The sequence below is a fragment of the Saimiri boliviensis genome, chromosome 10, assembly GCF_048565385.1.
Source record: "Saimiri boliviensis isolate mSaiBol1 chromosome 10, mSaiBol1.pri, whole genome shotgun sequence".
NCBI lineage: Eukaryota > Metazoa > Chordata > Mammalia > Primates > Cebidae > Saimiri > Saimiri boliviensis.
Window position 1 is genome coordinate 36,141,688 of NC_133458.1, and position 27,853 is coordinate 36,169,540.

The 27,853-nt window shown below is 40.3% G+C and overlaps 1 protein-coding gene across 7 annotated transcripts in view; it reads left to right on the forward strand.

Annotated features, from left to right (window-relative positions):
- Positions 1–27,853, forward strand: part of TSPAN12 (tetraspanin 12) — a 171,361-nt gene that overhangs the window by 78,306 nt on the left and 65,202 nt on the right. For 3 of the 7 annotated variants that reach the window (XM_074379160.1, XM_074379159.1, XM_074379161.1), the window contains exons 3-4: positions 7,777–7,945; positions 8,899–9,034. In XM_074379160.1, the coding sequence (XP_074235261.1) occupies positions 8,969–9,034 (66 nt within the window). In that variant the 5' untranslated portion in view covers positions 7,777–7,945; positions 8,899–8,968. Of the gene's footprint in view, positions 1–7,319; positions 7,520–7,776; positions 7,946–8,416; positions 8,504–8,546; positions 8,702–8,898; positions 9,035–27,853 lie in introns of those variants that run through there. The other 4 variants (XM_003921048.4, XM_074379163.1, XM_074379162.1 and 1 more) reach the window with 4 other exon arrangements.

A 27,853-nucleotide genomic window follows, 5' to 3' on the forward strand; every position in this document is an offset into this window, starting at 1 on the left:
GGAGAATTTCTAATATCTGGCTTTGAGTTGTATACGGTGCTGCTACAGAAATACTTTCAGATTCTTTGTGACTTCGGTCAAAAGCAGCTATGAACATAGGCTTGTGCTGCTGTATTTTGAGAGGGAAGAAATCTTTTCTTGAAGACTGTTCACCCTTTAGAGAAAAGAATAGCATGCATGAGTTGGAAAGATGATCCATAAATGGATTCAGAACTGGAGAAAAAGTGTTTCTTTCTTCTTTCCCCATCTCTAGAATACCCAGAGGGATTGCAAGGGGAAAACATTTTCACCCACTGCTTGTGGGAAAGAGGCTGGCCTATTCTATTTAAACCTTAAAGGGCAGTGTGACCCCAGCTAAATTTAGGCTCATAATTACATATTACTCATGATCATTTTAGGTGGTACGTATATAGATAAGGAAACTGAGGCTTGTGGACATGAGATCATTTGCTCATAATCCCATTACTAACATTTGGTAAAGCCAGCAATTAAATCCAGGTCTGACTTCAAACTCCTGCTGTTGTTTGTTTATGTCATTCTTCTGCTCATATCAACATGTTTCCGGATTGTTATTGCCTCTGAATAAGCTGCAAACTCCTCAGGCCAGCCTTTAAAATCTTTCTTAACCTGGAAACCTCTAACTTTTTACATCTTAACATCACCACTCTTAAAACTAGGGTCTAGAAAATTTTCTCTGGGACAGTATTACTTGCTTTTGAATTTTGCTTTTCTAGGGACCTGGAGTTCATCTCCCTGGATCAGCCTCACCAACCGAGTGTTGGCAGAGACAGACTAATTCGTCCTGACATGGACTGGGGTCTTTCCTTACTTGTGTGACAATTTTCATGTTTTTGCTGCCCAATTCCTGTGCCACTGAGTTCTATTACCATTTGCTGGAACTCTGTGACATTGCCATCTGTCTTCCAGCCATAATTTCCACCTAGCGCTTGCCAACACATTCATACTTGGTTCTGCTTGACTGCCTGAATTTACATTGCTTTTTGATGGGTCTTCACTCAAATTCCAGTCACACCCTAATTGATTGGTCTAGTTTTTAGGTTCTGGCCATCCATGCCTGTTCCCATAACTGAATAAGGCACATCTGTGAAAACTTGAATATGTAGCAAATGTGGTAAGTTCACAGGATAGTTGAGAACACTGGTCTGAATAGAAGGAAGGTTGTGGAGAAAAGAAAAAAGAGGAAATGATTTATGATGGCATTTGCATATGTGCAAGCTGGTGACAATAAAGGGAGAAAAGATCAAGAAACAGAGTCGACTTGAGTAACATGTTTTTGGTAGCTATATTCTGTTTTTATGTCTCACCTGAGGAATAGCTGTTGAGATCTAGTTAATTAAGTCAATATATGGTCAGACTTCCAGCCCAAGCTGGCTGCTGCCATTTTTTAAGCCTACGTGAGAACCAGCCCATCCCCACTTTGGCAGAGTTGGAAAGATTCTTCTCTATGAACCAGTGACTCATGAAATACCACCAATATAAAACTTATAACAAAATATGTAATTTTTAGCAGTCATTTTGGAAAATATGTATGTTTCTTAAATCAAACATGTTACATCCCAACTATTTTCTCTAGCCAGTTATAGGGAATAATATTGCAGATGAAGACAATAAATGTATTAAAATAACCTAATTACTTGTAGTTATTAAAATTAACTGTATGAGCTATTTACAGATGTCTTATGTTGCTTACATGATATATCTCCCCTCATTGCTGTGAGTAGTAATCAATCAATTAACATTGCTTTCTAAGAAAGAAAACTGACCATACAAAGATGATAAAGCAAAATGGCAATTGCTAGAAATAATAATTCTTTGCAGTGAAAACAAATGCATTGAGAAGAAATGGATTCTTCTAGAAGAAACTAAGGACACTACCATTTTTTCTTTTTCATTAGTCAATCATTTCTACATTCAAACCATGAAATTTGAAATGAGAATTTACAACATCTCCAGTTTTCTAATACATGGTTATTGCTAGTACACATACACACAAATAATAATAAAATGGTTGTTTTACACATGGTAGGACAAGGACGCTTGTGAGTTCTGATTAGCTAGCTGGAAATAATTTTAAAAACAAAATATTTTATCTGGTGTCACAAATAAATGTTTTATTTAATACAGCATTGGAGTAAGCTGGAAGATTTAAAACACAGCAAGAAAATGAGAAAAAGCAGCAAAGACAAAGACAAATATCTAATATTCTTGTTAACACTTTGATTATCTTTCCCCACTTATACTGTGGGCATGACAAAATGCTGATGTAGTAGAGTAACGATATAATTCCTGAGAGATCTCTTTGAGAAAAGTAAGAATTGTCAGCTATTTGTAAGTAGACCTGTATTCCTTCCTTTTCTTTACATTTTGTTTCAAATAACTGAAAATTAAGAGAAAGAGTTCTTTGTTTTTGTTATTATTGTTTGAGAGAGAGAGAGGGTCTTGGCTCTGTTGCTATTGCTGGAGTGCAGCGGTGCAATCACGGCTCACTGAAGCCCTGACTTCCTGGGCTGAAGAGATCCTCCCGTCTCAGACTCAAGTAGCTGGGACTACAGGTGAGCACACAGCATTTGGATAATTGTTTTTCATGTTTTGTAGAGACAGGGGACTTGCTATGTTTCCCCAGCTGGTCTCCAACTCCTGGCCTCAGCCTCCCAAAGAGCTGAGGTTGCAGGCATGAGCCAACAAGTCTGGCCAAAAGATCTCTTATGTTCTATGAATTTTGCTGAGGAGGAAGCCTGCTAATGAAGTTATAAATTTTTGAGAGTCAAAATTATGGTAGAACACTTGGTATCTCCTAGCACAGTTCTGAGTTTGTAACAACAATTCAGTAAATATTTATTAAATAAGACTGGATTATATGCACCAATATCTGTGGGTAAAGTGAGTCCCAATTTCTAAGCTTTGCATGAAGGTTAGTTTTGATAAAGTTTAAGAGAAAAGTGTTCTAGGGGGTCATAGGTGGGTACTGATTTGAGGACTTCTTTAATGAATCACCTGGTGTGTAAATGCAAATGATGCTGCTGAAAGTAAGCTTATGGCATGGGATGGAAATGATGTGATCTGAGTTTTCTCAGGGTCCTTTGCTATTGCCATGAGGTTCTTGCTTCAGTGGTTCTTTCAATAACTAAGAAACTTGCTATGTAGTGCCACAAAAAGGTTGGCTGAGAGCTGGGTTGTCCTAGCAGTGAATAGAAGAGAGGATGGTAGTATGCCTTCCTTTCTCTATCCCTCCATTCAAATAAAAATCTGACTGTGTTCAGTTATCTACCCTCCTCTGTTTGGCAATGTGCTTTAGAGAAGGCTGTCCCAGGCACAGGTAACGCATCCTGATTGGTTTAAACCTGGCCAGGCATGGTGGCTCATACTTGTAATCCCAGCACTTTCTGAGGCTGAGGGGGGTGGGTCACCTGAGGTCAGGAGTTCGAGACCAGCCTAGGCAAAATGGTGAAACCTCATTTCTACAAATACAAAATTAGCTGGGCATGGTGGTGCATACCTGTAGTCCCAGCTTCTTGGGATGCTAAGGCATGAGAATCACTTGAACACAGGAGGCGGAGGTTGAAGTGAGGCAAGATTGATCCACCGCACTCAAGCCTGGGCAACAGAGTGAGACTCTATCTCAAACAGAACAGAACAGAATAGAACAAAACAAACCAGTCATGGCAGAATCATAGTTCTTGTCAATAATTGGTACATATATGAGTATGTGATGAGATTCCAGCCAATCAATTAAAGGGTTAATCTGCTGCAGAACTCCTGGGAGAGGTTGCTTGATTCTAAAATTCATAGGAAGGAATAGTTTCTTCTTCCTTTGGAAGTAATAGTAACTGAAAATGATGCCTGAATTTGCACAGCCATCTTGTAACTGTGAGAGGAGGTAGCTAAGGACAGTATGATGACTCATTGTGAGTGCCAGGAGAGTAAGGAGGGAAAAGAACTGATTCCTTGATAACACTACTGGGCAGATGAATCACTATTTCTGGACTCATTGTTATGTGAAACATACTTAATTGTTTTTGTCGCTCTTTGAATTGCATTTGCTAGTTTGCATAGGCAGGCCAGATTCAACTAACAAAAATGCAGGCTATGCAATTAAAATTTGAATTTCAGGTAAACTTGAATAATTTTTTAGTATACGTATATCCAATGCAATATTTGTCCCATCCAACATTTGGGACATGCCTATACAAAAAACAAATTGTTGTTTATCTGAAATCTAAATCTAATGAGGCGTCTTGTATTTTATCTGGCAACCCTAAGCTTGCAGTAGAGAGCAGTCTACTTAATTCAGTAATGAAAGGATTTTCCCAGGTCCTATTGGGTCTGTATACTCTTTTAGAAGTAGATTTACCAGTCATCCATAGTTTAAGTACACATATTTGAAATTCAGCTTCACATTTTCAAAAGTACACATATTTGAAATGCAGCTTCATATTTTCAAAAACTAATTTTAAAAAGCTCTAATATTTTCCTCTTAAGGGTTATCTCCCCAGATTTGAAATTTTATTGTAATGCAGATTAACAGTGGAAAGAATCAGACAGATCTTAGAATCTCAACTTCTTTATTTACCACCTGTGTGGCTCTGGTAAAAATCAGCTATCTGAATTGACTTCATGTATCTCAACATATGGTTATTAGGAATTAATAAGGTAAGTTGTGAGAAGCACCTATTATGTCAGACACATAATTTGTTCAAAACCTATTAGGTGTCTATCCCATATTAACTGTAAAGAACTGGCTCAGGTGTACTTGTGAAGGTCTTGTGCTAAGAAGGTATAGCAATTCATACATCCAAACTCCTGTGTTATCCTTTCGGTCTCCATAACTTGAGCAGAATGAATGGAATAAGATATGGATAAGTGAGGTGCCTTATGGAGTGAGGAACTTGTATTCTCTTAACATGTAGCTCAGTTTTACTCCTGACACTGGGACTGGCATGTGTGTGTTTCCTTGTAAATGCTTATTTTATTATTTTTTGATATTATTATCATATAATGGGAAAGGACAGTTTTGCCTTTTCTTGGAGAGGAAGAACTTGTCTTAGTATCTTCAGCATGAGGCACACAGTAGGTACCACCACTGAAATGATACTTAATGGAGCACACCTGGTCACAGAATTGGGTTACTGAATAATGGGTAGTAAATAGACCATAAAATTTTCCTAATATGTTATCGCACATTTAAGTTTTTACGTGCATATTATGACATTTCTATCCTCCTTTTGTTCACACACACAAAACCAGATCTCACAGAGAAAAATACAGAACCCTCAGAATGACAGCTGTGATGTCAAGTCTTATTATGCTTCTGTAATTCTGGGGAAGAGAAGAATTGGAGAGGGAGAGAAGAACAGCTGCTCTCAAGTAGTTGAAGGGCTGTCATACGGGAGGAAGGCTTGCTTACGCTCTGGAGTCCAAGGGCAGAACTGAGGTTGAACAGTAGAAGTTAAAGAGTGATATGGTCAAGTTTAATCAAAACTGCCCATTATTGCAATGTCTCAAATACTGTGAGGTCTCCTCTACTGAAATGTTGATTCACTATATCTGATGATCATTTATCAGGAATATTCGACCAGTAGCTACAGCTTCGTTTTCTTCTTAACTTGTAAAATGAGGATAATAATCTTAATTTATCCAGTCACAGGAGAGGCATTTGATCCAACGAACTCAACGATCTGACGAAAAAGAGACTCTTTTGCTAGTTTTTAGGCAGCTGTAAATCCCTAGTTGCAGTGGTTTTCAAACTTTGCTACATACTAGAATTACCTTGGAAAAAGGTTGCTACAGACTGGAATTACAGCTTTGAAAAACATGTATGTCTAGGCCACACCTGCAGAGATTCTGATTTAAGTGGTATCAGGTATGCCAGGTAATTAGGATTGTTTCAAAGTTCTCCAGCTGATTCTCATGTACAACAATTTTGAGAACCATTAAACTAGTGTACTAGTTAAAGAGTCATGATTCTGGATTTTACTTTGGAATCTAGGTTGAACTATAGGTGTGATGTTGAGCAACTATTTTAATTTCTCTTGAATCCATTCTCCTTATTTACCAGGAAGAGTACGCCATACATATTTCTAAAGTAATTTCCTTTAGTATTTTATTATTTTAAAGCATTTGGCCCTTAAAGGTTTATGAATTAAGGAAAGGGCATGTAACTACCTTCTAGAAATAGAAGAAGACCTCTGCTTTGAGACATGGGAATTGTTGGCACTCTTTTTCTCAGTTTTAATAGCAGTCATGGACTTCTCTCAATGGGGGATGTTTATATCTCTCCGGGAATGTGTGGCACCAACAGCATTTGGATGGCTGGTGGTTTTAGCAGTCCTTTGCTTAAAATAGGTACTCACCCTAATTTGAGAAGAAACTGGCAGAAGATAAAAGTGGGTTTCTTTTCTCTTCCCCAGGATTCTACAAGCTGCTTTATTACCAGAGTTGTAGTCATCTGATGGATGATTGGGCATTTTTCTTGGTATATTTTGTGTGTGGCTATAATTCTTTATACTCTTTTGGGTTGCTGTCATACATTCCGCTTAGTAACTTGCTTACTAATAATTTTCCTAGCCTTACCTAGGACAACCATACTGGTTTTTTTAGTCTTGACTTTGCTTTTTACTACATGAGACTGCGTGTCTTATTGTCACTCAGTAATGTAGCACCTGACCTTAGGGAGTCATGAACACAGGATTCCTTTTTTTTTTTCTCTGCAAGAAAATTTAAGGGCTCTAGTTATTAGGTTTTCTCAAAGATGTTGCTCGTATTCCGGGTAATTCATATTTGTTGGTGAAGTTTTATTTGCCACGCAGAGCCCACAAAAGTAATCCTAGAAATGAGCAGTATTCTGAGGCATTACACATCCACATTTTAGGAGGATCTGATTCAGTAGTATTTCATTTAGTGTCAAACTTCTTCTAAAAGGGAAGATTCTTTTCGAAGGATGGTCTCCTGTTTAATACTTAATAAATTCTAATTTAAAAATATCCAAAGATCCACTACTATATACATATTTCAAAATAAATCACCCAGTTAAAAGTCAAAATAATCTTATCACGAGAAATTTTGGAAAGTTTGAATTACTTGTAAGAGTTTAAAATGTTCTTTCCTCCTCTTCTGCATATCATATTGGACACGATTACTCTGATGTTTCCATAAATGCTGTTAGTGCAGTATGAAAGTGGGAAATAACTTTTTTTTTTTTTTTCAATCAGGGAGGGCAACAAAGCAATAAGAAGGATCATAGGGCACCATGTTAATAACAAATCACAGGAGGTGGCTCCGTAAAGGTTGTGAAAACTGGTTTCCCATTGCAGGAATTGGGTTGGGCCAACCCTTCGCCCCCCCTTCTCAAACACAAATATTTTCATATAATAAAAGCCTGTTTCTCTATGCTTATAACCCAGCCTCCATTCCTTCGACACCACCATTTTAAAGGGATTTACTGCACGGGCTTCTCCCAAGTTCCTAGGCATTATCTTCTTCTAGACCCTGTCCTGCAGAGGTGAGGCGTCCCTTTGGGGACTCTCGCTGGGTGAGAGGGACAAGAAACACCCACTAGGACCCAACCCCGGCAGCCAGCGGCTCGAGCATGCGCTGAGAGTTTGTGCAGCTGGCCCTGGCTGCCGCCGTTGCCTCGTCCGGACTTGGAGAAGACTTGGGAGGGACAGCGGCGCTGGGAGGTGGCTTAGCGGAGACTTTCCAGCAACTGCTGCCCAGGACTTTTTTTTTTTTTTTTTTTTTCCTCTCTCTTTTTCCCAGGAGTCGGCGACGGCGGCGGCGCGGGTAGAGGAAGAGAAAGAAGCGTCTCCAGCTGAAGCCAATGCAGCCCTCCGACTCTCCGCGAAGAGGGTCCCTGCCCCGATGAGCGCCCGCCGTGCGTCCCCGACTATCCCCGGGCGGGCGTGGGGCACGGGGCCCAGCGCCGACGGTAAGTGGCCGCACGTCTGTCGCCTTTCCTGCCCGTGTCCCGCCAGCCCGCCGGCGGCTGCCCTCCACGCTGTGTGCTAAACTACTTAAGGGCTGGCTCTGGGGCTCCCCGCCGCAGGCGGCGTTTCCTCCCGCGCCCTGGCGGGGGCGCGCGGACGCGGTGGCTGGGCCGGCGGCCGCGCTCGCTTTGTGCTCCGCTGACGGCTTGGAGCGCGGAGTCGCGACTGCGGTCGGAGGAAAGGGGTGTATGAATGACTAACCCGGCGTCTGCACAGCTGCACCGGCCCTAATTCCCCGACGCCCCCTCCCCGCCCCCGCCCCCTGTCCCAGGGTAATCCATCATTCTGGGGCCAAAAACATCATTTCTCACGTTCTCCCAGAGAAACCCTAGTCGCTGGGCGGAATTCCGGCTCCGCGCTGCGCCCCCTCCAGTCCCTTGCATTCACACCCGAGCTGCGGGTCAGGGTATGGGGTGGGGAGCTGTGGTGCCCAGGAAAGTCCTAACTAGAAGGGCGCTCATGCTCCCGAGCTCGCCGGTGGCGCCTGTGACGTCTCCGGGGTAGGGGCAGTGTGGTTTCTAACCTTCAGGACAGTTCCCAGCAGAGGTGTCCCCGAGGAGGGGCGTGGAGTGAGGGAGGTTTTCAAGAGCGTCTCGTCTCATCAGAATGCACAGGGCCCCGCCGCGTGTCCCCTGAGAACGCGAGTTTACTGTGCGCCTCCATTCATCCGGATAGGTGCTCTTTTCTCTTCCCAGCAGGTGTTATCTGAAGCCAGTTTGAACTTTTGGGATTTTAGTTACTATTATGACTTTAACAAATGATTTTTGATGAGGCTATGTCTCGAATTCACTGGGCTCTTAGGGACTGGGCTGAGGGCTGGCGGAGGAGGGACAGGCAGGCGGTGGGGAGCGTGTTGGTGAGATGTCCCCTGTCCTCTCTCCCCCGCCCCCTGCAGATCGCTGCCGTTTTGCCCTTGGGAGTAGGATGTGGTGAAAGTATGGGGCTTCTCCCTTCCGGGGCTCACAATGGCCAGAGAAGATTCCGTGAAGTGTCTGCGCTGCCTGCTCTATGCCCTCAATCTGCTCTTTTGGGTAAGTCTGTTTCACTGCACCAACAGGTGGGGACGGCTGGCTCTGGTTTTCGGCAACCACAGGATAATGCGCCAAAGGGCACGGCTAAGCATTAATTAATTACATGGGATAACACCCTCTATTTTTCAGAGAAGTAAAATTTGACCTTCTTAAAATGCCTTTGATCTAGCTCAAGTTCCATTTGCAATTAGAACAAAGAAATCCACCCATGGATACAACTGGCAGTAAAATTAGACTTGAAGTTAAACTAGGGATATAAATAAATGCACGTGCTTGTACTCATAGATAAGAAAATTATGACATACTACTTAGGGAACCGCTTGTTTGCGGGAATTTTAGATAACTGTGCAAGCCATAAATTGTTTCTTTACATCAGTGTCGCCTGTAAAATCTGATTGAGCCAAGTCTTAATATTTTTTCCTGTGTGTGTGTGGTGGGGCGGGGGTGGGTGAAATTCACACTTGGATGACCTATTATCCTATTCAACTACTAAAAGGTTGAGTAGATTTGTCTAGGGAATTCCATACGGTCTGAAGAGTGATATTTATGTAACTAATTCTAAGTTGGCAAAGTTTAAGGAATTGTGTGTATGCTTTTGGAAAATCCCATAACCATTTAAGGAAATAAAATACATAAAATGTAAAAAGCTCATGGAAATTTTTATGCCCTATAAGTTAATGACTTTTTATGCTTTAAATTTTCATAAAGTATGACTAATAATCATATTATTACTTATAAACTTAGGAAAATATAACAATTTAAACTATGAATGTTGCTTCAGGAGAATGCCATTCCAAGCAAATGGTGTTTTCCGTTTTTTGTGTTCTATCAATAATTTTACTCAAAAATTTCTGCTACAAATTTTATTGTGCAATTTATTTATGTGGCTGACTGGCTGGCATGCTGACTGGCTGGCATTGCCCAGCCTTTTTTTCATAGGGCTATTACATGTGGTCTCTAGAAGATGACATTTTGGTTGAACTGCACCTTACAGATGGCCCCATTTTAAAGGACAAATTAAGTCTTCAGTGAGTAATCTGAAAATATGTAAAATGGCAGCATTGCTGTTCTCAGAATTAAAGCATTAATTTCTCAAAATTAAAGCATTGGGTAGTTAAATTCACCATTTGGAAATGTAAAATCACAAATTGATCTTATTGTAGTTTATACTTCTTAAATGTTCCATTTTTAAGTGAATCACTAAATTACCTGGATCATTAGAAGCTATTAAGATTTTAAGCTTCATTTCTTTAAAATGTATGATAATTATCTCTCCTGTTTACTCGTTTTTCACTTTTCTACATGTGCTTTTTAATTATAGAATCATTACATTCTACTTCTAAAAGGAGCTTTAAAGATGGCCTGGTTGAACTTCCTTCCTTTGTGAGTGAGGAAATTAAGTACAGATTAAGTGACTTGCCAAAGATCAAATAGTCCAATGGTGGCAGCACCAGGAACAGAACTCAGCTTTCTTGCCCCTAGACAGTGCCTTTAACTTGACCCTTACTGAATTTTGAACCTTAGAATTACTAAGATTTTTGTTGTTGTTCAATAAAGAATAAACCTTTGAAAATTTTCTTAATACTTTATATTGTATGGGGTGAAAAACCAAATCATTTAACAAAAGTATCACTCTTCTTGGAAATGAAATTTGCATAAAAGCACCTATTCTTTAAACTCTTCCAGAGCTCCTCATGTCCCCAGAGAATGTAAACATTATTTCTTTCTTGTTATCCTATACTTAAACCTTCTTTCTATCTTTGTGTGCAGGGGTGTGTGTGCGTGTGTGTGTGTGTGTGTGTGTGTTCTGATTTATTGACTTATTTGGATTCCTTCCTCTTTCTCCAGCCCTCCTCTTCTCCCAATATCACCTACGCTTCAACAAGATAATCCAGGTTAACCACCTTGTATACATTTTTCTGTATTTTGTTTCATACAAAGATAGATTTACTCATACCTGTCCGTGACAAATATTCACTAATATACATGTACATGCTTGATTTTTTTGTTGTTGCTTTCTCATTTGAGTTAGAATCATAGGAGTAGCATTGCTATATCAGAAAATATGTGATAATTACAACAAAAACAAAAGTAGCCAATCTATCTAACTAACATATAAAGCTAATGGTTCTTACTGTGTGTGCCAGGCACATTTAGTGTCTGTTTCCTAGCCTGTAAAATAGGAATCATAGTTCCCTATTTTTTAGCGTTTTTGTGAGAAGGATTAGAGTTAACATATGTAAAGAGCTTAGAACAGTGGCACATAATAAGTGCTATCCATTCAATGGCAGTATTGAAATTATTATTGTAACTACTGCTACTACAATAATGATGGTGTTTTAGCAGATTACCAGGAGGTGGATTGCTACTATCATTGTGGTACTAATCATAGTAATTGTTATTATTATGATTAATACTACTACTATTGCTACCACTATTACAATTTCTTTGACCCAGCAATCTTGTTCTGGGTATCTGTTCCCTAGAAATAAAAGCAGTAATTATCCAATTATATGTACAAAAATATTTGTTGCCATCTTCTTGGTAATTTGGCACTTCTAAATTTTTGCTAATCTGAGTCACTTAAAGTATTATGACATTGTTACTTTATTTTATATCTATTCCACTAGCAGTGAGCATGAGCATCATTTTATATGTGTTTTTCATAAATATCATTTTATTTCATTTCCTATTTAGTCACTATTTCATATTTATCATTTAGATTTGCCCTGTATTTTAAGTGTTAATTTCATTTATGGTATCTGTTTCTATATAATAAACACACTTTTCTGTATTCTTTGTAATACAATTTTTTTTCTTTTCTTTTTTTTTTTTGAGATGAAGTCTCACTCTGTCACCCAGGCTGGCGTGCAATGGCACGATCTCCGCTCACTGCAACCTCCGCCTTCTGGGTTCAAGCAATTCTCCTGCCTCAGCCTCCTGAGTAGCTGGGACTACAGGTGTGCATCACCGCACCTGGGCTAATTTTTGTATTTCTTAGAAGAAACAGGGTTTCACCATATTGGCCAGGCTGGTCTCCAACTCCTGACGTCATGATCCACCTGCCTTGGCCTCCCAAAATGCTGGGATTATAAACGTGAGCCACTGAGCCTGGCCTGTAATATAACTTTATACAGGATTTTATATGTGTAAATATAAATATATTACATATAAAAATAAATACAAATATATGTGTAAATATTATTGTGTGTGTGTGTGTGTGTGTGTGTGTGTGTATATATATATATATATATATATATATATATATCTGCATTTCTTGTCATGGTTAAGGTTTCTTTTTTAAAATGTTCTTTAAGATTATTTTATCCAATTAAAAGTATCTGTTGGGATTTTTGTTAGAGTAGTATGGAATGTATAATATGCTAATTTTAGGGAAACTGGTTTTACTTTTTCAGTGTTAAGGCAATGTTTGCAGATCCTATCATTACCAAGTCAGAAGCTGTTTTCAGCCTTGTGCTGGAGACATTCCTGGCAATTCTTTTTTTTTTTTTTTTAATTGCATTTTAGGTTTTGGGGTACATGTGATGAACATGCAAGATTGTTGCATAGGTACACACTTGGCAGTGTGGTTTGCTGCCTTCCGTCCCCTCACCTGTATCTGTCATTTCTCCCCATGCTATCTCTTCCCACCTCCCCATCCCCCCGCCCCTCCCCCATTTCCCCCCAACGGACCCCAGTGTGTAGTGCTCCCCTCCCTGTGTCCATGTGTTCTCATTGTTCAACACCCACCTATGAGTGAGAATATACGGTGTTTGATTTTCTGCTCTTGTGTCAGTTTGCTGAGAATGATGGTTTCCAGGTTCATAGATGTCCCTACAAAGAACGTGAACTCATCGTTCTTGATGGCTGCATAATATTCCATGGTGTATATGTACCACATTTTCCCTATCCAGTCTATCATCGTTGGGCATTTGGGTTGGTTCCAGGTCTTTGCTATTGTAAACAGTGCTGCAATGAACATTCGTGTGCACGTGTCCTTGTAGTAGAATGATTTATAATCCTTTGGATATATACCCAGTAATGGGATTGCTGGGTCAAATGGGATTTCTATTTTTAGGTCCTTGAGGAATCGCCGCACTGTCTTCCACAATGGTTGAATTAATTTACATTCCCACCAACAGTGTAAAAGTGTTCCTATTTCTCCACATCCTCTCCAACATCTGTTGTTTCCCGATTTTTTAATGATCGCCATTCTAATTGGTGTGAGATGGTATCTCAATGTGGTTTTGATTTGCATTTCTCTGATGACCAGTGATGATGAGGATTTTTTCATATGTTTGTTGGCCTCCTGTATGTCTTCTTTTGTAAAGTATCTGTTCATATCCTTTGCCCATTTTTGAATGGGCTTGTTTGTTTTTTTCTTGTAGATCTGCTTTAGTTCTTTGTAAATTCTGGATATCAGCCCCTTGTCAGATGGGTAGGCTGCAAATTTTTTTTCCCATTCTGTTGGTTGCCGATTCACTCTACTGACTGTTTCTTTTGCCGTGCAGAAGCTGTGGAGTTTGATTAGGTCCCATTTGTCTGTTTTGGCTTTTGTTGCTATTGCTTTTGGCGTTTTGGTCATGAAGTCCTTGCCTACACCTATGTCCTGAATGGTTTTGCCTAGATTTTCTTCTAAGGTTTTTATGGTATTAGGTCTGATGTTTAAGTCTTTAATCCATCTGGAGTTAATTTTGGTGTAAGGTGTCAGGAAGGGGTCCTGTTTCTGCTTTCTGCACATGGCTAGCCAGTTTTCCCAACACCATTTATTAAACAGGGAGTCCTTTCCCCATTGCTTGTTTTTGTCAGGTTTGTCGAATATCAGATGGTTGTGGGTATGTTGTATTTCCTCTGAGACCTCTGTTCTGTTCCATTGGTCTGTATCTCTGTTTTGGTACCAGTACCATGCTGTTTTGATTACTGTAGCCTTGTAGTATAGTTTGAAGTCCGGTAGTGTGATGCCTCCTGCTTTGTTCTTTTTGCTTAGAATTGACTTGGCTATGCGGGCTCTCTTTTGGTTCCATATGAAGTTTAAGGTGTTTTTTTCCAGTTCTGTGAAGAAGGTCATTGGTAGCTTGATGGGAATAGCATTGAATCTGTAAATTACTTTGGGCAGTATGGCCATTTTCACGATGTTGATTCTTCCTAACCATGAACATGGAATGTTTCTCCATCTGTTTGTATCCTCTCTTATTTCGTTGAGCAATGGCTTGTAGTTCTCCTTGAAGAGGTCCTTTACGTTCCTCGTTAGTTGTATTCCTAGGTACTTTATTCTCTTTGTAGCAATTGTGAATGGCAGTTCGTTCTTGATTTGGCTCTCTTTAAGTCTGTTACTGGTGTATAGGAATGCTTGTGATTTTTGCATGTTGATTTTGTATCCTGAGACTTTGCTGAAGTTGTTTATCAGTTTCAGGAGATTTTGGGCTGAGATGATGGGGTCTTCCAGATATACAATCATGTCATCTGAAAATAGAGACAATTTGATTTCCTCCTTTCCAATTTGGATACCCTTTATTTCTTTTTCTTGCCTGATTGCTCTGGCTAGAACTTCCAGTACTATATTGAATAGGAGTGGTGAGAGAGGGCACCCTTGTCTAGTGCCAGATTTCAAAGGGAATGCTTCCAGTTTTTGCCCATTCAGTATGATATTGGCTGTTGGTTTGTCGTAAATAGCTTTTATTGTTTTGAGATACGTTCCGTCAATACCTAGTTTATTGAGGGTTTTTAGCATAAAGGGTTGTTGAATTTTGTCAAAAGCCTTCTCTGCATCAATTGAGATAATCATGTGGTTTTTGTCTTTGGTTCTGTTTATGTGGTGAATTACGTTTATGGACTTGCGTATGTTGAACCAGCCTTGCATCCCCGGGATGAATCCTACTTGATCATGGTGGATGAGCTTTTTGATATGCTGTGGCAATCGGTTTGCCAGTATTTTATTGAAGATTTTTTGCATCTATGTTCATCATGGATATTGGCCTGAAATTTTCTTTTCTTGTTGAGTCTCTGCCGGGTTTTGGTATCAAGATGATGTTTGTCTCGTAAAATGATTTGGGAAGAATTCCCTCTTTTTGGATTGTCTGGAATAGTTTCAGAAGGAATGGTATCAGCTCCTCTTTGTATGTCTGGTAGAATTCAGCTGTGAACCCATCTGGTCCTGGGCTTTTTTTGGGTGGTAGGCTCTTTATTGCTGCCTCGACTTCAGACCATGTTATTGGTCTATTCAGGGTTTCGGCTTCTTCCAGGTTTAGGCTTGGGAGGATGCAGGTGTCCAGGAATTTATCCATTTCTTCCAGGTTTACTAGTTTATGTGCATAGAGTTGTTTGTAATAATCTCTGATGATGGTTTGGATTTCTGTGGAATCTGTGGTGATATCCCCTTTACCGTTTTTTATTGCATCAATTTGGTTATTCTCTCTTTTCTTTTTTATTAATCTGGCTAGTGGTCTGTCTATTTTGTTGATCTTTTCAAAAAACCAGCTCCTGGATTTATTGATTTTTTGAAGAGTTTTTTGTGTCTCTATTTCCTTCAGTTCTGCTCTGATCTTAGTTATTTCCTGTCTTCTGCTAGGTTTTGAGTTTTTTTGATCTTGCTCCTCTAGCTCTTTCGATTTTGATGATAGGGTCTCAATTTTAGATCTCTCCTTTCTTCTCATGTGGGCACTCATTGCTATATATTTTCCTCTAGAGGCTGCTTTAAATGTGTCCCAGAGATTCTGGTATGTTGTGTCTTCGTTCTCATTGGTTTCGAAGAACATCTTTATTTCTGCCTTCATTTCATTGTTTATCCAGTCAACATTCAAGAGCAAGTTGTTCAGTTTCCATGAAGCTGTGCGGTTCTGAGTTAGTTTCTGCATTCTGAGTTCTAACTCGATTGCACTGTGGTCTGAGAGACTGTTTGTTATGATTTCTGTTCTTTTGCATTTGCTGAGGAGTGATTTATTGCCAATTATGTGGTCAATTTTAGAGTAGGTGTGATGTGGTGCTGAGAAGAATGTATATTCTGTGGATTTGGGGTGGAGAGTTCTGTAAATGTCTGTTAGGTTTGCTTGTTCCAGGTCTGTATTCAGGTCCTGGATATCCTTGTTGATTTTCTGTCTGGATGATCTGTCTAATATTGACAATGGGGTGTTAAAGTCTCCCACTATTATTGTGTGGGAGTCTAAGTCTCTGTAAGTCATTAAGAACTTGCCTTATGTATCTGGGTGCTCCTGTATTGGGTGCGTATATATTTAGGATCGTTACCTCTTCTTGTTGCAGTGATCCTTTTACCATTATGTAATGTCCTTCTTTGTCTCTTTTGATCTTTGTTGCTTTAAAGTCTATTTTATCAGAGATGAGAATTGCAACTCCTGCCTTTTTTTGCACTCCATTTGCTTGGTAGATCTTCCTCCATCCTTTTATTTTGAGCCTTTGTGTATCCTTGCATGTAAGATGGGTTTCCTGGATACAGCACACTGATGGGTTTTGGCTTTTTATCCAATTTGCCAGTCTGTGTCTTTTGATTGGGGCATTTAGTCCATTGACATTTAGGGATAGTATTGTTATGTGTGAATTTGATACTGTCATTTTGATGCTACCTGGCTGTTTTGTTGGTTAGTTGATGCAGATTCTTGATTGTATTGATGCTCTTTTACCATTTGGTGTGTTTTTGGAGTGGCTGGTACTGGTTGTTCCTTTATATGTGTAGAGCCTCTTTCAGGAGTTCTTGTAGAGCAGGTTTGGTGGTGATGAAATCTCTGAGTGCTTGCTTATTCACAAAGGATTTTATTTTTCCTTCACTTATGAAGCTTAGTTTGGCTGGATAGGAGATTCTGGGTTGAAAGTTGTTTTCTTTAAGGATGTTGAATATTGGCCCCCAATCTCTTCTGGCTTGTGGTTTCTGCTGAGAGATCTGCTGTGAGTCTAATGGGCTTCCCTTTGTGGGTAACCCGACCTTTCTCTCTGGCTGCCCTTAGCATTTTCTCTTTTGTTTCAACCCTGGTGAATCTGACGATTATGTGCCTTGGGGTTGCTCTTCTTGAGGAATATCTTTGTGGTGTTCTCTGTATTTTCTGGATTTGAATATTGGTCTGCCTTGCTAGGTTGGGGAAGTTTTCCTGGATAATATCCTGAAGAGTATTTTCCAGCTTGGATTCATTCTCTTCATCACATTCAGGTACACCTATCAGACGTAGATTAGGTCTTTTCACATAGTCCCACATTTCTTGAAGATTTTGTTCATTCCTTTTTGTGCTTTTTTCTCTGTTCTTGCCTTCTCTTTTTATTTCATTGAGTTGATCTTCGACCTCTGATATCCTTTCTTCTGCTTGGTCAATTCGGCTGTTGAAGCTTGTGCATGCTTCACGAAGTTCTCGTGTTGCGTTTTTCAGCTCCATCAATTCACTTATACTCCTCTCTATGCTGTCCATTCTCGTCAGCAGTTCGTCCAATCTTTTTTCAAGGTTCCTATTTTCTTTGCGTTGGGTTAGAACATGTTTTTTTAGCTCATTGTAGTTTCTTACTACCCACCTTCTGAAGTCTGATTCTGTCATTTCATCACCCTCCTTCTCCATCCGGTCTGGTTCCCTTGCTGGTGAGGAGTTGTGATCCCTTTTAGGAGGAGAGGTGTTCTGGTTTCGGGAGTTTTCATCCTTTTTGCGCTGGTTTCTTCCCATTTTTGTGGGTTTATCCACCTGTTGTCTGTCTCTGTCCCAGGGAGTTGGAGCTTTATGAGTTTCCGTTGCACTACTGCCTTTTTTGATTTTTCTTTCAGGTCTGACCCGCCCAGCTAGCAGCAGGCCTAGCCACTGCCTGCCCGCAGGGGCTTTGCTGAGCTGCTGTGGGCTCCGCCCAGCTGCCCTGAGCTCTTCCCTATAGTCCTTTTTATATGGGCGTAGTTAGAACTGTCTCAGCAATGGTGGCCCCGCCTCTGTTATGGTGGATTCTCTCTGTTGTGGCAGGTTGCCTCGGCAACGGCGGCCTGCCTCCGTAGCGGTGGAGAGTCTCAGTAATGGCGGAAGCCCCTCCCCCACGGAGCCGGACCGTCCCGGTTCAGCTGTGCTTGGTTTGAAGGGCTCAACCCAGAGGGTTTCCAATTACTGTTTTTGTTTTCGTTGTTGTTGGGGGTGGAGGGGTGGGACCAACCGAGCCTGATCACCTGGCTCCCTGACTCAGAGTCTTTTCTTTTAAGTTGCACGACCCCGCGTTCCGGTCGCTTGTTGAAAAGGCGCCGGGATCTCCCGTGCTGCGACTCACGGAGTCGGCTCGAACTGTGGCGCCGGCTCCTGGTGGATTTTTTGCCTAGGAATCTCCTGGCCTGACTCGCTATTTCAGATGAATGGGCAACTCTGCCGTCTCAGGGCTCTGCTCGCCAGCTAAGAGGGCTCCCAGACCAGTGGCTTTTGTATGGAGAACCGCAGCAACAGGGCGTGGTCACAGCAGCCACGCGGACGGAATCAGCCCCACAGGGGCCAAAACAGCCGCACCGGCTGGGGCTGCGACGCTGCCCCAGCCTGGGTATCTCCTGGTCTGTGGGCAATAAGAGTTCGTCTGGAAATGCGGCGTCCACTCACCCTCTGCACTTTCACTGGGAGCTGAAGTCCTGAGCTGTTCTTAGGCGGCCATCTTCCCATTCCTGGCAATTCTTAACATTACTCTCATCTAATTCACATAATAGACCCGTTAAATAGTTTTCTTAGTTTCTCTCTCTCTCTCTCTCTCTAAGTAAAGCAACTGGTACTCAGAGCAGTTAAATAACTTGCTAGTAAGTAGCAGAACAGGAATTGAAAGTCCAGTTTTGTTTTTTATCCAAGTATAGTAGAAGTTACATTGCTGGAAACAGTGGTGAATTTATTTGCATGAGGGAATTCAAGTAAACATCCTCAGTAGGAAAGGATTAGCTGTCCACCTGCTCATTCCAAGTTCTCTAGAACAGTGCCACTAAAACCTCAGCGTGCATGCACATCACCTGGAGATCTTGTTAAAACGCAGATTTGGATTTAGTATGTTGTGATTTCTACTTGAGAGTGCACTTCTAACAAGCTCCTCTGTGATGCCAATGCTGCTGGTCTGAGCATCACACACTGAGGAGCAAGGCTTTAATACTAGCTTTTGGTTCTCATTGGAATTACAAGTAGAACAAAGCGGTGTGGCATATAAACCCCACTTCTTAAACCAGACTTCACATTCTAACTATGGAGAGGGAGATTGTTTTTCTCTCTGGTTTGCAAGGTTGACAAACTTGCCCCCATTACCCATGAGGTCAAAAGCCATAGGCTTTTCCTCTGCACTGGCATTTTAAGTAGTCTTAGTTTTTTTAAACTCTATTTTTACTATATTGGTACTTTTTTACCTTTTCTATCTCACTAGGATTTTAGGGAAAAGAAAAATGAAGCTTAAGGCCGGGCGCAGTAGCTCAAGCCTGTAATCCCAGCATTTTGGGAGGCCCAGCACTTTGGGTGGATCACAAGGTCAAGAGATCGAGACTATCCTGGTCAACATGGTGAAACCCCATCTCTACTAAAAATACAAAACATTAGCTGGGCATGGTGGCGCGTGCCTGTGATCCCAGCTACTCAGGAGGTTGAGGCAGTAGAATTGCCTGAACCCAGGAGGCGGATATTGCGGTGAGCCGAGATCGCGCCATTGCACTCCAGCCTGGGTAACAAGAGCAAAACTCCATCTCAAAAAAAAAAAAAAAAGAAAAAGAAAGCTTAATCATGAAAACACTGAGAACCCATACAATTTTGTTCTCCTGTTCTGGGAGTCAAAAATCAAACTGGGAAGTGTTTGTTTGTTTTTAAGTTTAAAGTATATCTTGAGTATTTTTCTTAAAATATAAGGCATAGATATGTTTTAAGTATAAGCTACAGATGTGTCTTAGAGGAAACAATCCACAGCACATTCAAGATCACACATGCTCTGCATTCTCTTTATTGTATGGATCCAGTCACCTTGATTTGCCATCTGACGAGTGTCTTTCCAGATTATGTATAGGCCAGATTCTAGTACTGCTGTACTTGGGTTGGCACAAAATTATTGGGCCTTCTAGATTTGTCATGCGTGTTGTGGGTTCATGATGGGAAAAAGCATACAGGAGTTGGTGCAGGTAGCTGAACTGCCCGAAGGTTCTTTTGTGACCATGATTCACCTTCTCTCCATGGTGGAGGAAGGACGTGGGTTATCTTTACTTCAGTTTTATATACTTTTATTTCTATTAAAATTTAAATGGCATATTATTTAAAGAAATGCAAGCTTGCCACCATTTTAAAGACAGCTTTGATAGCTTTTTGGTCATTTGTCTTTCTTAGATGGTAATTTTCTATCATTACAAATATAGATAAATATGGTTCTCCTTGAAAATTCCTGAAATTGGCAAACATTTAAAATTCATCAAGTATGTGTTTGATTCTAATTTTCTAAATGTATAATACCCCACCTGTAGTTTCAAACTCCTATATCTTACCATTATATAAGAGCCATTGTTTTTTACTTACCATTACTAAAGATAATAACAGTACAGAAGAAATACCCTGATTAAATATGATAAGTAACTTATAAAAGAAAGTCTAAAAAGTGGACAGGAAACTTAGTTTATGCTTCTGGGATGTATGTGCAGAAGATGAAATGGCAGGAGTCTCAGTGCTCTGTTTCTTTTTCTCTGGACATCCATATTGAACCTTAGGTGTTTCAGCCATACAGAATCTGAAGAGTTAGATTCTTGGGAAGTAGAAGTTTGAATTCACAGGAAGGACATTTGTGAATCATATTAAAATGCTACAGTTTAAATTGGTGTCCCCAACTTTAGGCTATGAATGGTATTCAAATATTTTTGAACTGTTCTTAAGGAATAGTGGCAAGCCTTCCAACAAATATTTGTGGTCTTTTAAAGTAAATTTTAACCATAAAAACTTCCTTTAGTGGGCCAGGCATGGTATCTTATGCCTGTAATTCCAGCACTTTAGGAGGCCAAAGCGGGTGGATGGCCTGAGGCCAGTTCGAGGCCAGCCTGGCCAAAATGGAGAAAACCCATCTCTACCAAAATACAAAAATTACCCAGGCATGGTGGCATGCATCTGTAATCCTGGCCACTAGGGGGTGGGGGACACTGAGGCAGGAGAATTGCTTGAACTGGGTGGTAGAGTTTGCAGTGAGCCAAGGTTGTGCCGCTGCACTCCAGCCTGGGCAACAGAGCAAGACTTCGTATAAGCATATATATATATATACATATATATTACTTTAGTCTCAAAGCAAAGCTGCTCTACTTTTTTATATATACATTGCAGCTCAGTTTAGCGAATAATTTGAGCCACTACACACTTCTTAAGGAATGTTTTTTTGAGGAGAAGAACATGGAAGATTCTTTGCAGCACATTCTGCTGCATGCCGAGCAATAAGCTCATCCCTCATTGACTCCACTCAGGGAATAATCCTGAGCTGGATGATGGGGAAGTGGAGTTTACTGCAGTTAGACTGCACAGAAACTATCAGGTAGAATGAGGCATTTTATCTTCTTTTGCCTGTAGTGACTATAGGCTGATCATATAGTGACTATAGGATCATGTAGTGACTATAGGATGATCACTACAGGTAAAAGATCGTAGTGAAGAAAAGGGGATATTTCTGCCAAGAATTATGACCAAACAACAGAGGCTTATAGTGGGTCTCTTCCGGTCAGATCAGGATGCATGGTCACCCTATCTATAGGAAAACATGATGGTCTAAAAAAACTGTCAGTCAGAACAGCTCCAGGGTGCTATTGATTTATTCAGCTCTAATTAATTGATGTTCATTTGGAAATGATACCCACCAGTAATCTCCGGACTGTATTTCGGCCATCATTTAAATTGCCTATACTTTCACAGCTTTAGCAAATAGTGTTACCTGTTTGCTCTCTTTCCTTCTGCCCATTCTCTGGTAGAGGGAAGCTGGGAAGGCACAGACTCACAAAAAGGCAGAAAGGAGCAGGCCTGGCAACATCAAACAGACATGTGGCTTACCTGGTGCTTCCAGACTCCAAATAATCAAAGCTTGATCTTACTTTTACATTGTAACAACTAGCAATTGAAAGGTTAAGTGTGATGACTGTTGCCTGTAACTTCAGCACTTGGGAGGCCAAGGCAGGAAGATCACTTGAACGTAGGAGTTCCAGTTGCAGTGAGCTATGATCATCCCTGGGAGATAGAAAAAAACACCAAAAAATTTTAAATCCTTTTTTAAAAGAAGGAAAGCTTCTAGTCCAATTTCTCCGTTTTCAAGATTAGCCAATAAAAATTATGAAAGTTTGAATTATTTGTCTGAGTTCTTTTTCACACAGACAAAGCTGGAACTAAGATTCAGAACTCTCTTACGTTCCTTTCTTTGCTAACAGATTTGATTTGAAAAGTTTAGGTAGTTGGTTTTAGACAGTCATCATTCTTGAACAGAAATTATTTGTGTCACTGTCATCTTATATGGTACTCTATGTTACAGATAAGAGACAGTTAAAAGATAGAAAGGCCTGTTTCCTGACTGTGACCTTACTATTTTATGGAAATTATAGGTACACCTTTCATAATAAATTTAGGAAATGTGCATACACATACAATTCTGATTCAGAAAAAAACTTGATTCAAGACTCATTTTTATATTATAGATTTCAAGCAAAAGCAATGTCCCCAACACTGCAAATTTTATATTTCTAAATATTTGTTGAAAGCTAGCATTTTCTAAGTATTTTGCAAGAGAGATTGTGACAACTGTCCTGCCAAATAATATATTAAATATGTTTCTATCAAATAACACTTGTTTTAGTTTTAAAATATCTCCTTGAACTTCAAGTAACATGTCGCAATACTGGAGAAAACATAAGGAACTATAAAGCCTAGCTACATATGATAAATGTAATGTTCCTAATAATTTAGCCAACGTGAGTGGCATTTGAAAGATTATTTTCATAGTTAATTTGGAAAATTAACAAAAAATAACATTATTAGCAAGGAGTCCTGAATTGCTCACATAAGTTGTGCTTCTAGATTTAATCATATCAGGTTTAGTTATTGAATTGACTTAGTCTCATTTTAATTTCATTTCTTGCTATGGGTGTGCACTGTATTTGTTTTTCTTGTTAGTTTCTCAAACCCAGTGAGTAAAGCCTCACTCATTGAGGATGAAATTTTCTTAGACATTTGATGTGGCTAGAATCAGTTCCTTGAGAAAAAGCTGTTTTATTCCCAGGGTTGCTTGTTTACAATAGAATAAGTCTTGGTGTTATTGTTTATTTTTACTAATGTTCTGTGCACAGCTACAATGTTTGGATATGCTCCTACGGGGGGAAAAAAAAAAAAAAAAACACTAGGACAGGGTATAATGTGAAGTTTTAGTTTAAAGAACTGTTGAGAACACTTTAGCCAGCTTCTAATCTGATATATAAATCTTTGATGTTGTTGTTCAGCAATCATCTTTCTACTGGAAAACTTCCAGTGATAGAAAGCTTAGTTCTGGTTAAAGCGTCTTCAAATTTGTTTAAAAATCTCTAACAGTTAGCTTATCTAGCAGGTTGAAACCATCCCCTTTAATTTAATTATTTTCTCTTTCACTCACCTAACATGTATTAGGCCCCACTACTGAGCCTGGTACTTTTCTATGTGTTGGGGAGATAAGCAATGTTCTTTGCCCTCTACTGGGATGAGATGGATGAACAGAAACAAGAACAATAGGATAACTGCTTTATGAGGTCTGTGCAAAGAGCATTAAGAGAAAAGATCTGTAGGTAAGTGAGGAGCTGGGAAAGAATCTTTACACTTGCTGCCCTTGAAGGAGAAGTCGATGTTGCTCAGCACATGAGAACAGAAAAGCTGGGGCAGGTTGGTATTTCAGGCAGAAGGCACTGCAGGAGCGAAGACGTATAGGCACTGGGAGGTCTGCATGGTGCATTTTGGAGATGTGCAAGCAATTTTGTTGTTGTCCATATATAGGATGTGTATAGGGAAGAGCTGGCAGGACATATGGTTTAAGAAAAAGTTTAAGGGATAGCTGTAGAGGGCTGGGTGTGCCCTGCTCAAGAGTTTAAACTTTTTTCTGTCAGAGTTAGTTGAGGGAAGACGAAATAAATGGTAGTTGAAGGAGAACCGTAATGAGTAGCTATAAGCAGAAGAACTTGATCTATGTTCTACAAAAGTAACTAAAGGGTGAATTGGAGGTAGGATCTGTGAGCTGAAGAATTCTATTATAAAGTAATTATAATTGCATAGCAAGAGAGGATGAAGGCCTGAACTAGCCAGTTGTGGCAGGAAAGAGAGAGGACTTCACTCGACACTTTGCCAGTACAATTTGAAGGACTTGAGACCAATTAGATATACAGCTGAGGAAAAGGGAGCAGTTCAGCCTCCCTGCCAAGTTACCAGTTTACATGATTGAAGGATTGATTATACCATTTGCAAGAAAAACAGTGGGAGGGACATGCAAGTTTTGAGAGAAACGGAGATAAGTTCAGTGTTAGAGATGTTGAAATTGACCATGATAGTCTGATAGGTAGCTATATTACCGAGCTTCCTCTCTTGTCCATCTGGTAGACCTTCAAACAGCTCAATATTCCATTTCTGAATTGATTTAGGAGTAGTCTTATCTTTTAGACTGACTGAGAAAGATTAAGAGAAAATCCTTAAGTCAAAAGTGACTTGCAATAATTATAAGTAATGTATATGAGAGTCTCATTCTGGTTTTTTTTTTTTTTTTTTTTTTTTTTGTCATACAGATCTATGAAGTAGGACTTATTTTTATATCATTTTATCCATGAGAAACCTGAGGCATAGGAAAGATCAAGGTGAATGTCATATAGCCAAAAGGCAGTAGAGCTAGAATTCCTAGCTGAAATTCAAAATTCATTGGCTTCTCATTGTCATGATGATGAAGTCCATATACCTTCAAATGGCTTCCAAAAGACTCTATGCAGTCTCACTCCTGCCTGATTTTTTCCTTCTCACCATGTGCCAGTTTTCCTTACCATGTCATGTTGCCTTCCCTTATGGGGCTTTTGCTTTTTCTGTCCAGAAGGTTCTTTTCAACCATCTTCTGCCCGAGTATTTTGATAATTATCCTTTAGATCTTAGCTCTCTTAGGGAAGTTCCTTTGACCCCATGGAATAGGTCAGGCCCTTCAAAAGAAATTCTTACAGAAACTTGTACTATTTCTTCTCAGTGCTTGTTACAGTTCTCAGTTACATATTTATATTTCTGATGAGTTGATTAACCTATGTCTTCTTCACTTAGTTAATAGCACCACAGAGGTAGTGTCTGTTACTATTCATCAACATATCCCTAACACATAGAACAGTGCCTAGCAAAGAGCAGGTCACCAATATTTAATTTTTGAATGGAAGAATGACTTCAAAGCCAGGCTTTTGATCATCCTGCCATAAAAGAAATGTTTTGGAATATACCATTTAAAAGATACACACTTTTTTTTGTTGTTGAAAATGGAAGAACTAGGTTTAGTAACTACACTGATAATGAATTGTACACTATGAAGGATGAAATAATGTATTGACATCACTAAGAGCTATGTTATTGAAAATTGGCTAAACGGCCTATAGAGCCAGTAGAGAAGAGAGAAACCAACAGCAGTCATTACTTTGAAGAGTGATAAAGAGAGGTTTTTATAATTGTAAAATAATTTTAGATAACGAAATAAAGGAACACATGATATGGTTTGGATTTGGGATCCCTGCCCAAATCTCATGTCGAATGTTGGATGAGGGGCCTGGTGGAAGGCGATTGGATCATGGCGATGGACTTCTCCCTTGCTGTTCTCATGATAGAGAGTGAGTTCTCAAGAGATCTGGTTGTTTATAAGTGTGTAGCACCTCCCCCTGCTCTCTGTTACTCCTGCTCTGGCCATGTAAGATATGTACCTGATTCCCCTTCCATCATGTTTGAAAGTTTCCTGAGGCCTCCTCAGCCATGCTTCCTGCACATCCTGTGGAACAGTAACCCAATTAAACTTCTACCCTTCATAAATTACCCAGTTTCAGTTATTACTTCATGGCAGTGCTAGAATTGACTAATATAGAACATTGGTATCATGAGCAGGACATTGCTATAAAAATACCTACATATTTAAAGTGACTTTGTAACTCAGTAACAGGCAGAAACTTGAACAGTTTGGAGGGCTCAGAAGAAGACAGAAATAGTTTGGAACATCTTGGAGACTCATTAAATTGTTGTGATCAAAATACTGATAGTCTTATGGACAATGAAGTCCAGGCTGAGGTGGTCTCAAATGGAGATGAGGAACTTATTGGGAACTGGAGTAAAGGTCACTCTTGCTATGCTTTAGCAAAGAGATTGTGGCATTGTGCCCTTGCTCTAGGTATCTGTGGAACTTTGAACTTGAAAATGATGATTTAGGGCAATCTGACAGAACAAATTTCTTTTTTTTTTTTTCTTTTTTGAGACAGAGTCTTGCTGTGTTGCCAAGCACCAGGCTGGAGTGCAGTGGCTTGATGTTGGCTTACTGCAACCTCTGCCTCCCAGGTTCAAGCAAGTAGCTGGGACTACAGGTGCACACCACCATGCCCAGCTAATTTTTGTATTTTTAGTAGAGACAGGGTTTCACTATGTTGGCCAGGATGGTCTTGATCTCTTGACCTCATGATCCACCCATCTCGGCCATCCAAAGTGCTGGGATTACAGGTGAGAGCCACTGCGCCTGGCCAACAGAACAAATTTCTAAGCAGCAAAGTGTTTAAGATTTGCCCTGGTTGCTTCTAAAAGTATATGGTCATATATGTAAGTAATGTTCTGAAACTGGAACTTATACTTAAAAGGGAAGCAGATCATGCAAGTTTAGAAAATTTGCAGCCTGACAATGTGGTAGAAAAGAAAAACTAATTTTCTGGAAAGGAATTCAAGCTGGCTGCAGAAATTTGTATAAGCAAAGAGGAGCTGAATATTAATATCCAACACAATGAGGAAAATGCCTCAAAGGCATTTCAGAGACTTTCACAGCAGACCCTCCTATCGCAGGCCTGAAGGCCTAGGAGGAAAGAATGATTTTGTGAACCAGGCCCAGAGTCCTGCAGCCCAGTTCAACCTTGGGACACTATTCTCTGTGATCCAGCTGCTTCAGCTTTAGCTGTGGATTAAAGGGGCCCAGGTACATCTCAGTCTGCTGCTCCAGAGGGTGCAAGCCTTGAGCGTTGGCAGCTTCCATGTGGTTTTAAGTCTGTGGGTTGCATAGAGGGCAACAGTTGAAGCTTGGGAGACTCTACCTAGATTTCATAGGATGTATAGGAATGGCTGGATATCCAGGCAAAAGTCTGCTGCAGGGGCAGAGACCTCATGTAGAATCTCTACTAGGGGAGTGCAGAAGGGAAATGTGGGGTTTGAGCCCCCACACAGAGTCCCTGCTGGTACACTGCCTAGTGGAGCTGTGTGAAGAGGGCCACTTTCCTCCAGACCACAGAACAGACCCACTGACAACTTGCATTGTGTGCGTAGAAAAGCTGCAGGCACTCAATGGCAGCCTGGGAAAGAAAACAATCACAGGGACTGTACCTTGCAGAACCACAGGGGTGGAGCTGGCCAAGGCCGTGGAGCCCACCTCTTACATCAGTGTTTCCTGGATGTGAGACATGAAATTAAAGAGATTATTTTGGAGCTCTGCAATTTAATGACTGCCCTCCTGTGTTTGGGACTTGCATGGGGCCTGTAGCCTCTTTGTTTTGGCCAATTTCTCCCTTTTGGAGTGGGAATACCCATTGTATCTTGGAAGTAACCAAGTAAGTTTTGATTTTACAGTCTCATAGGCAAAAGGGACTTCCCTTGTGTCAAGTGAGACTTTGGACTGTGGAGTTTTGAGCGA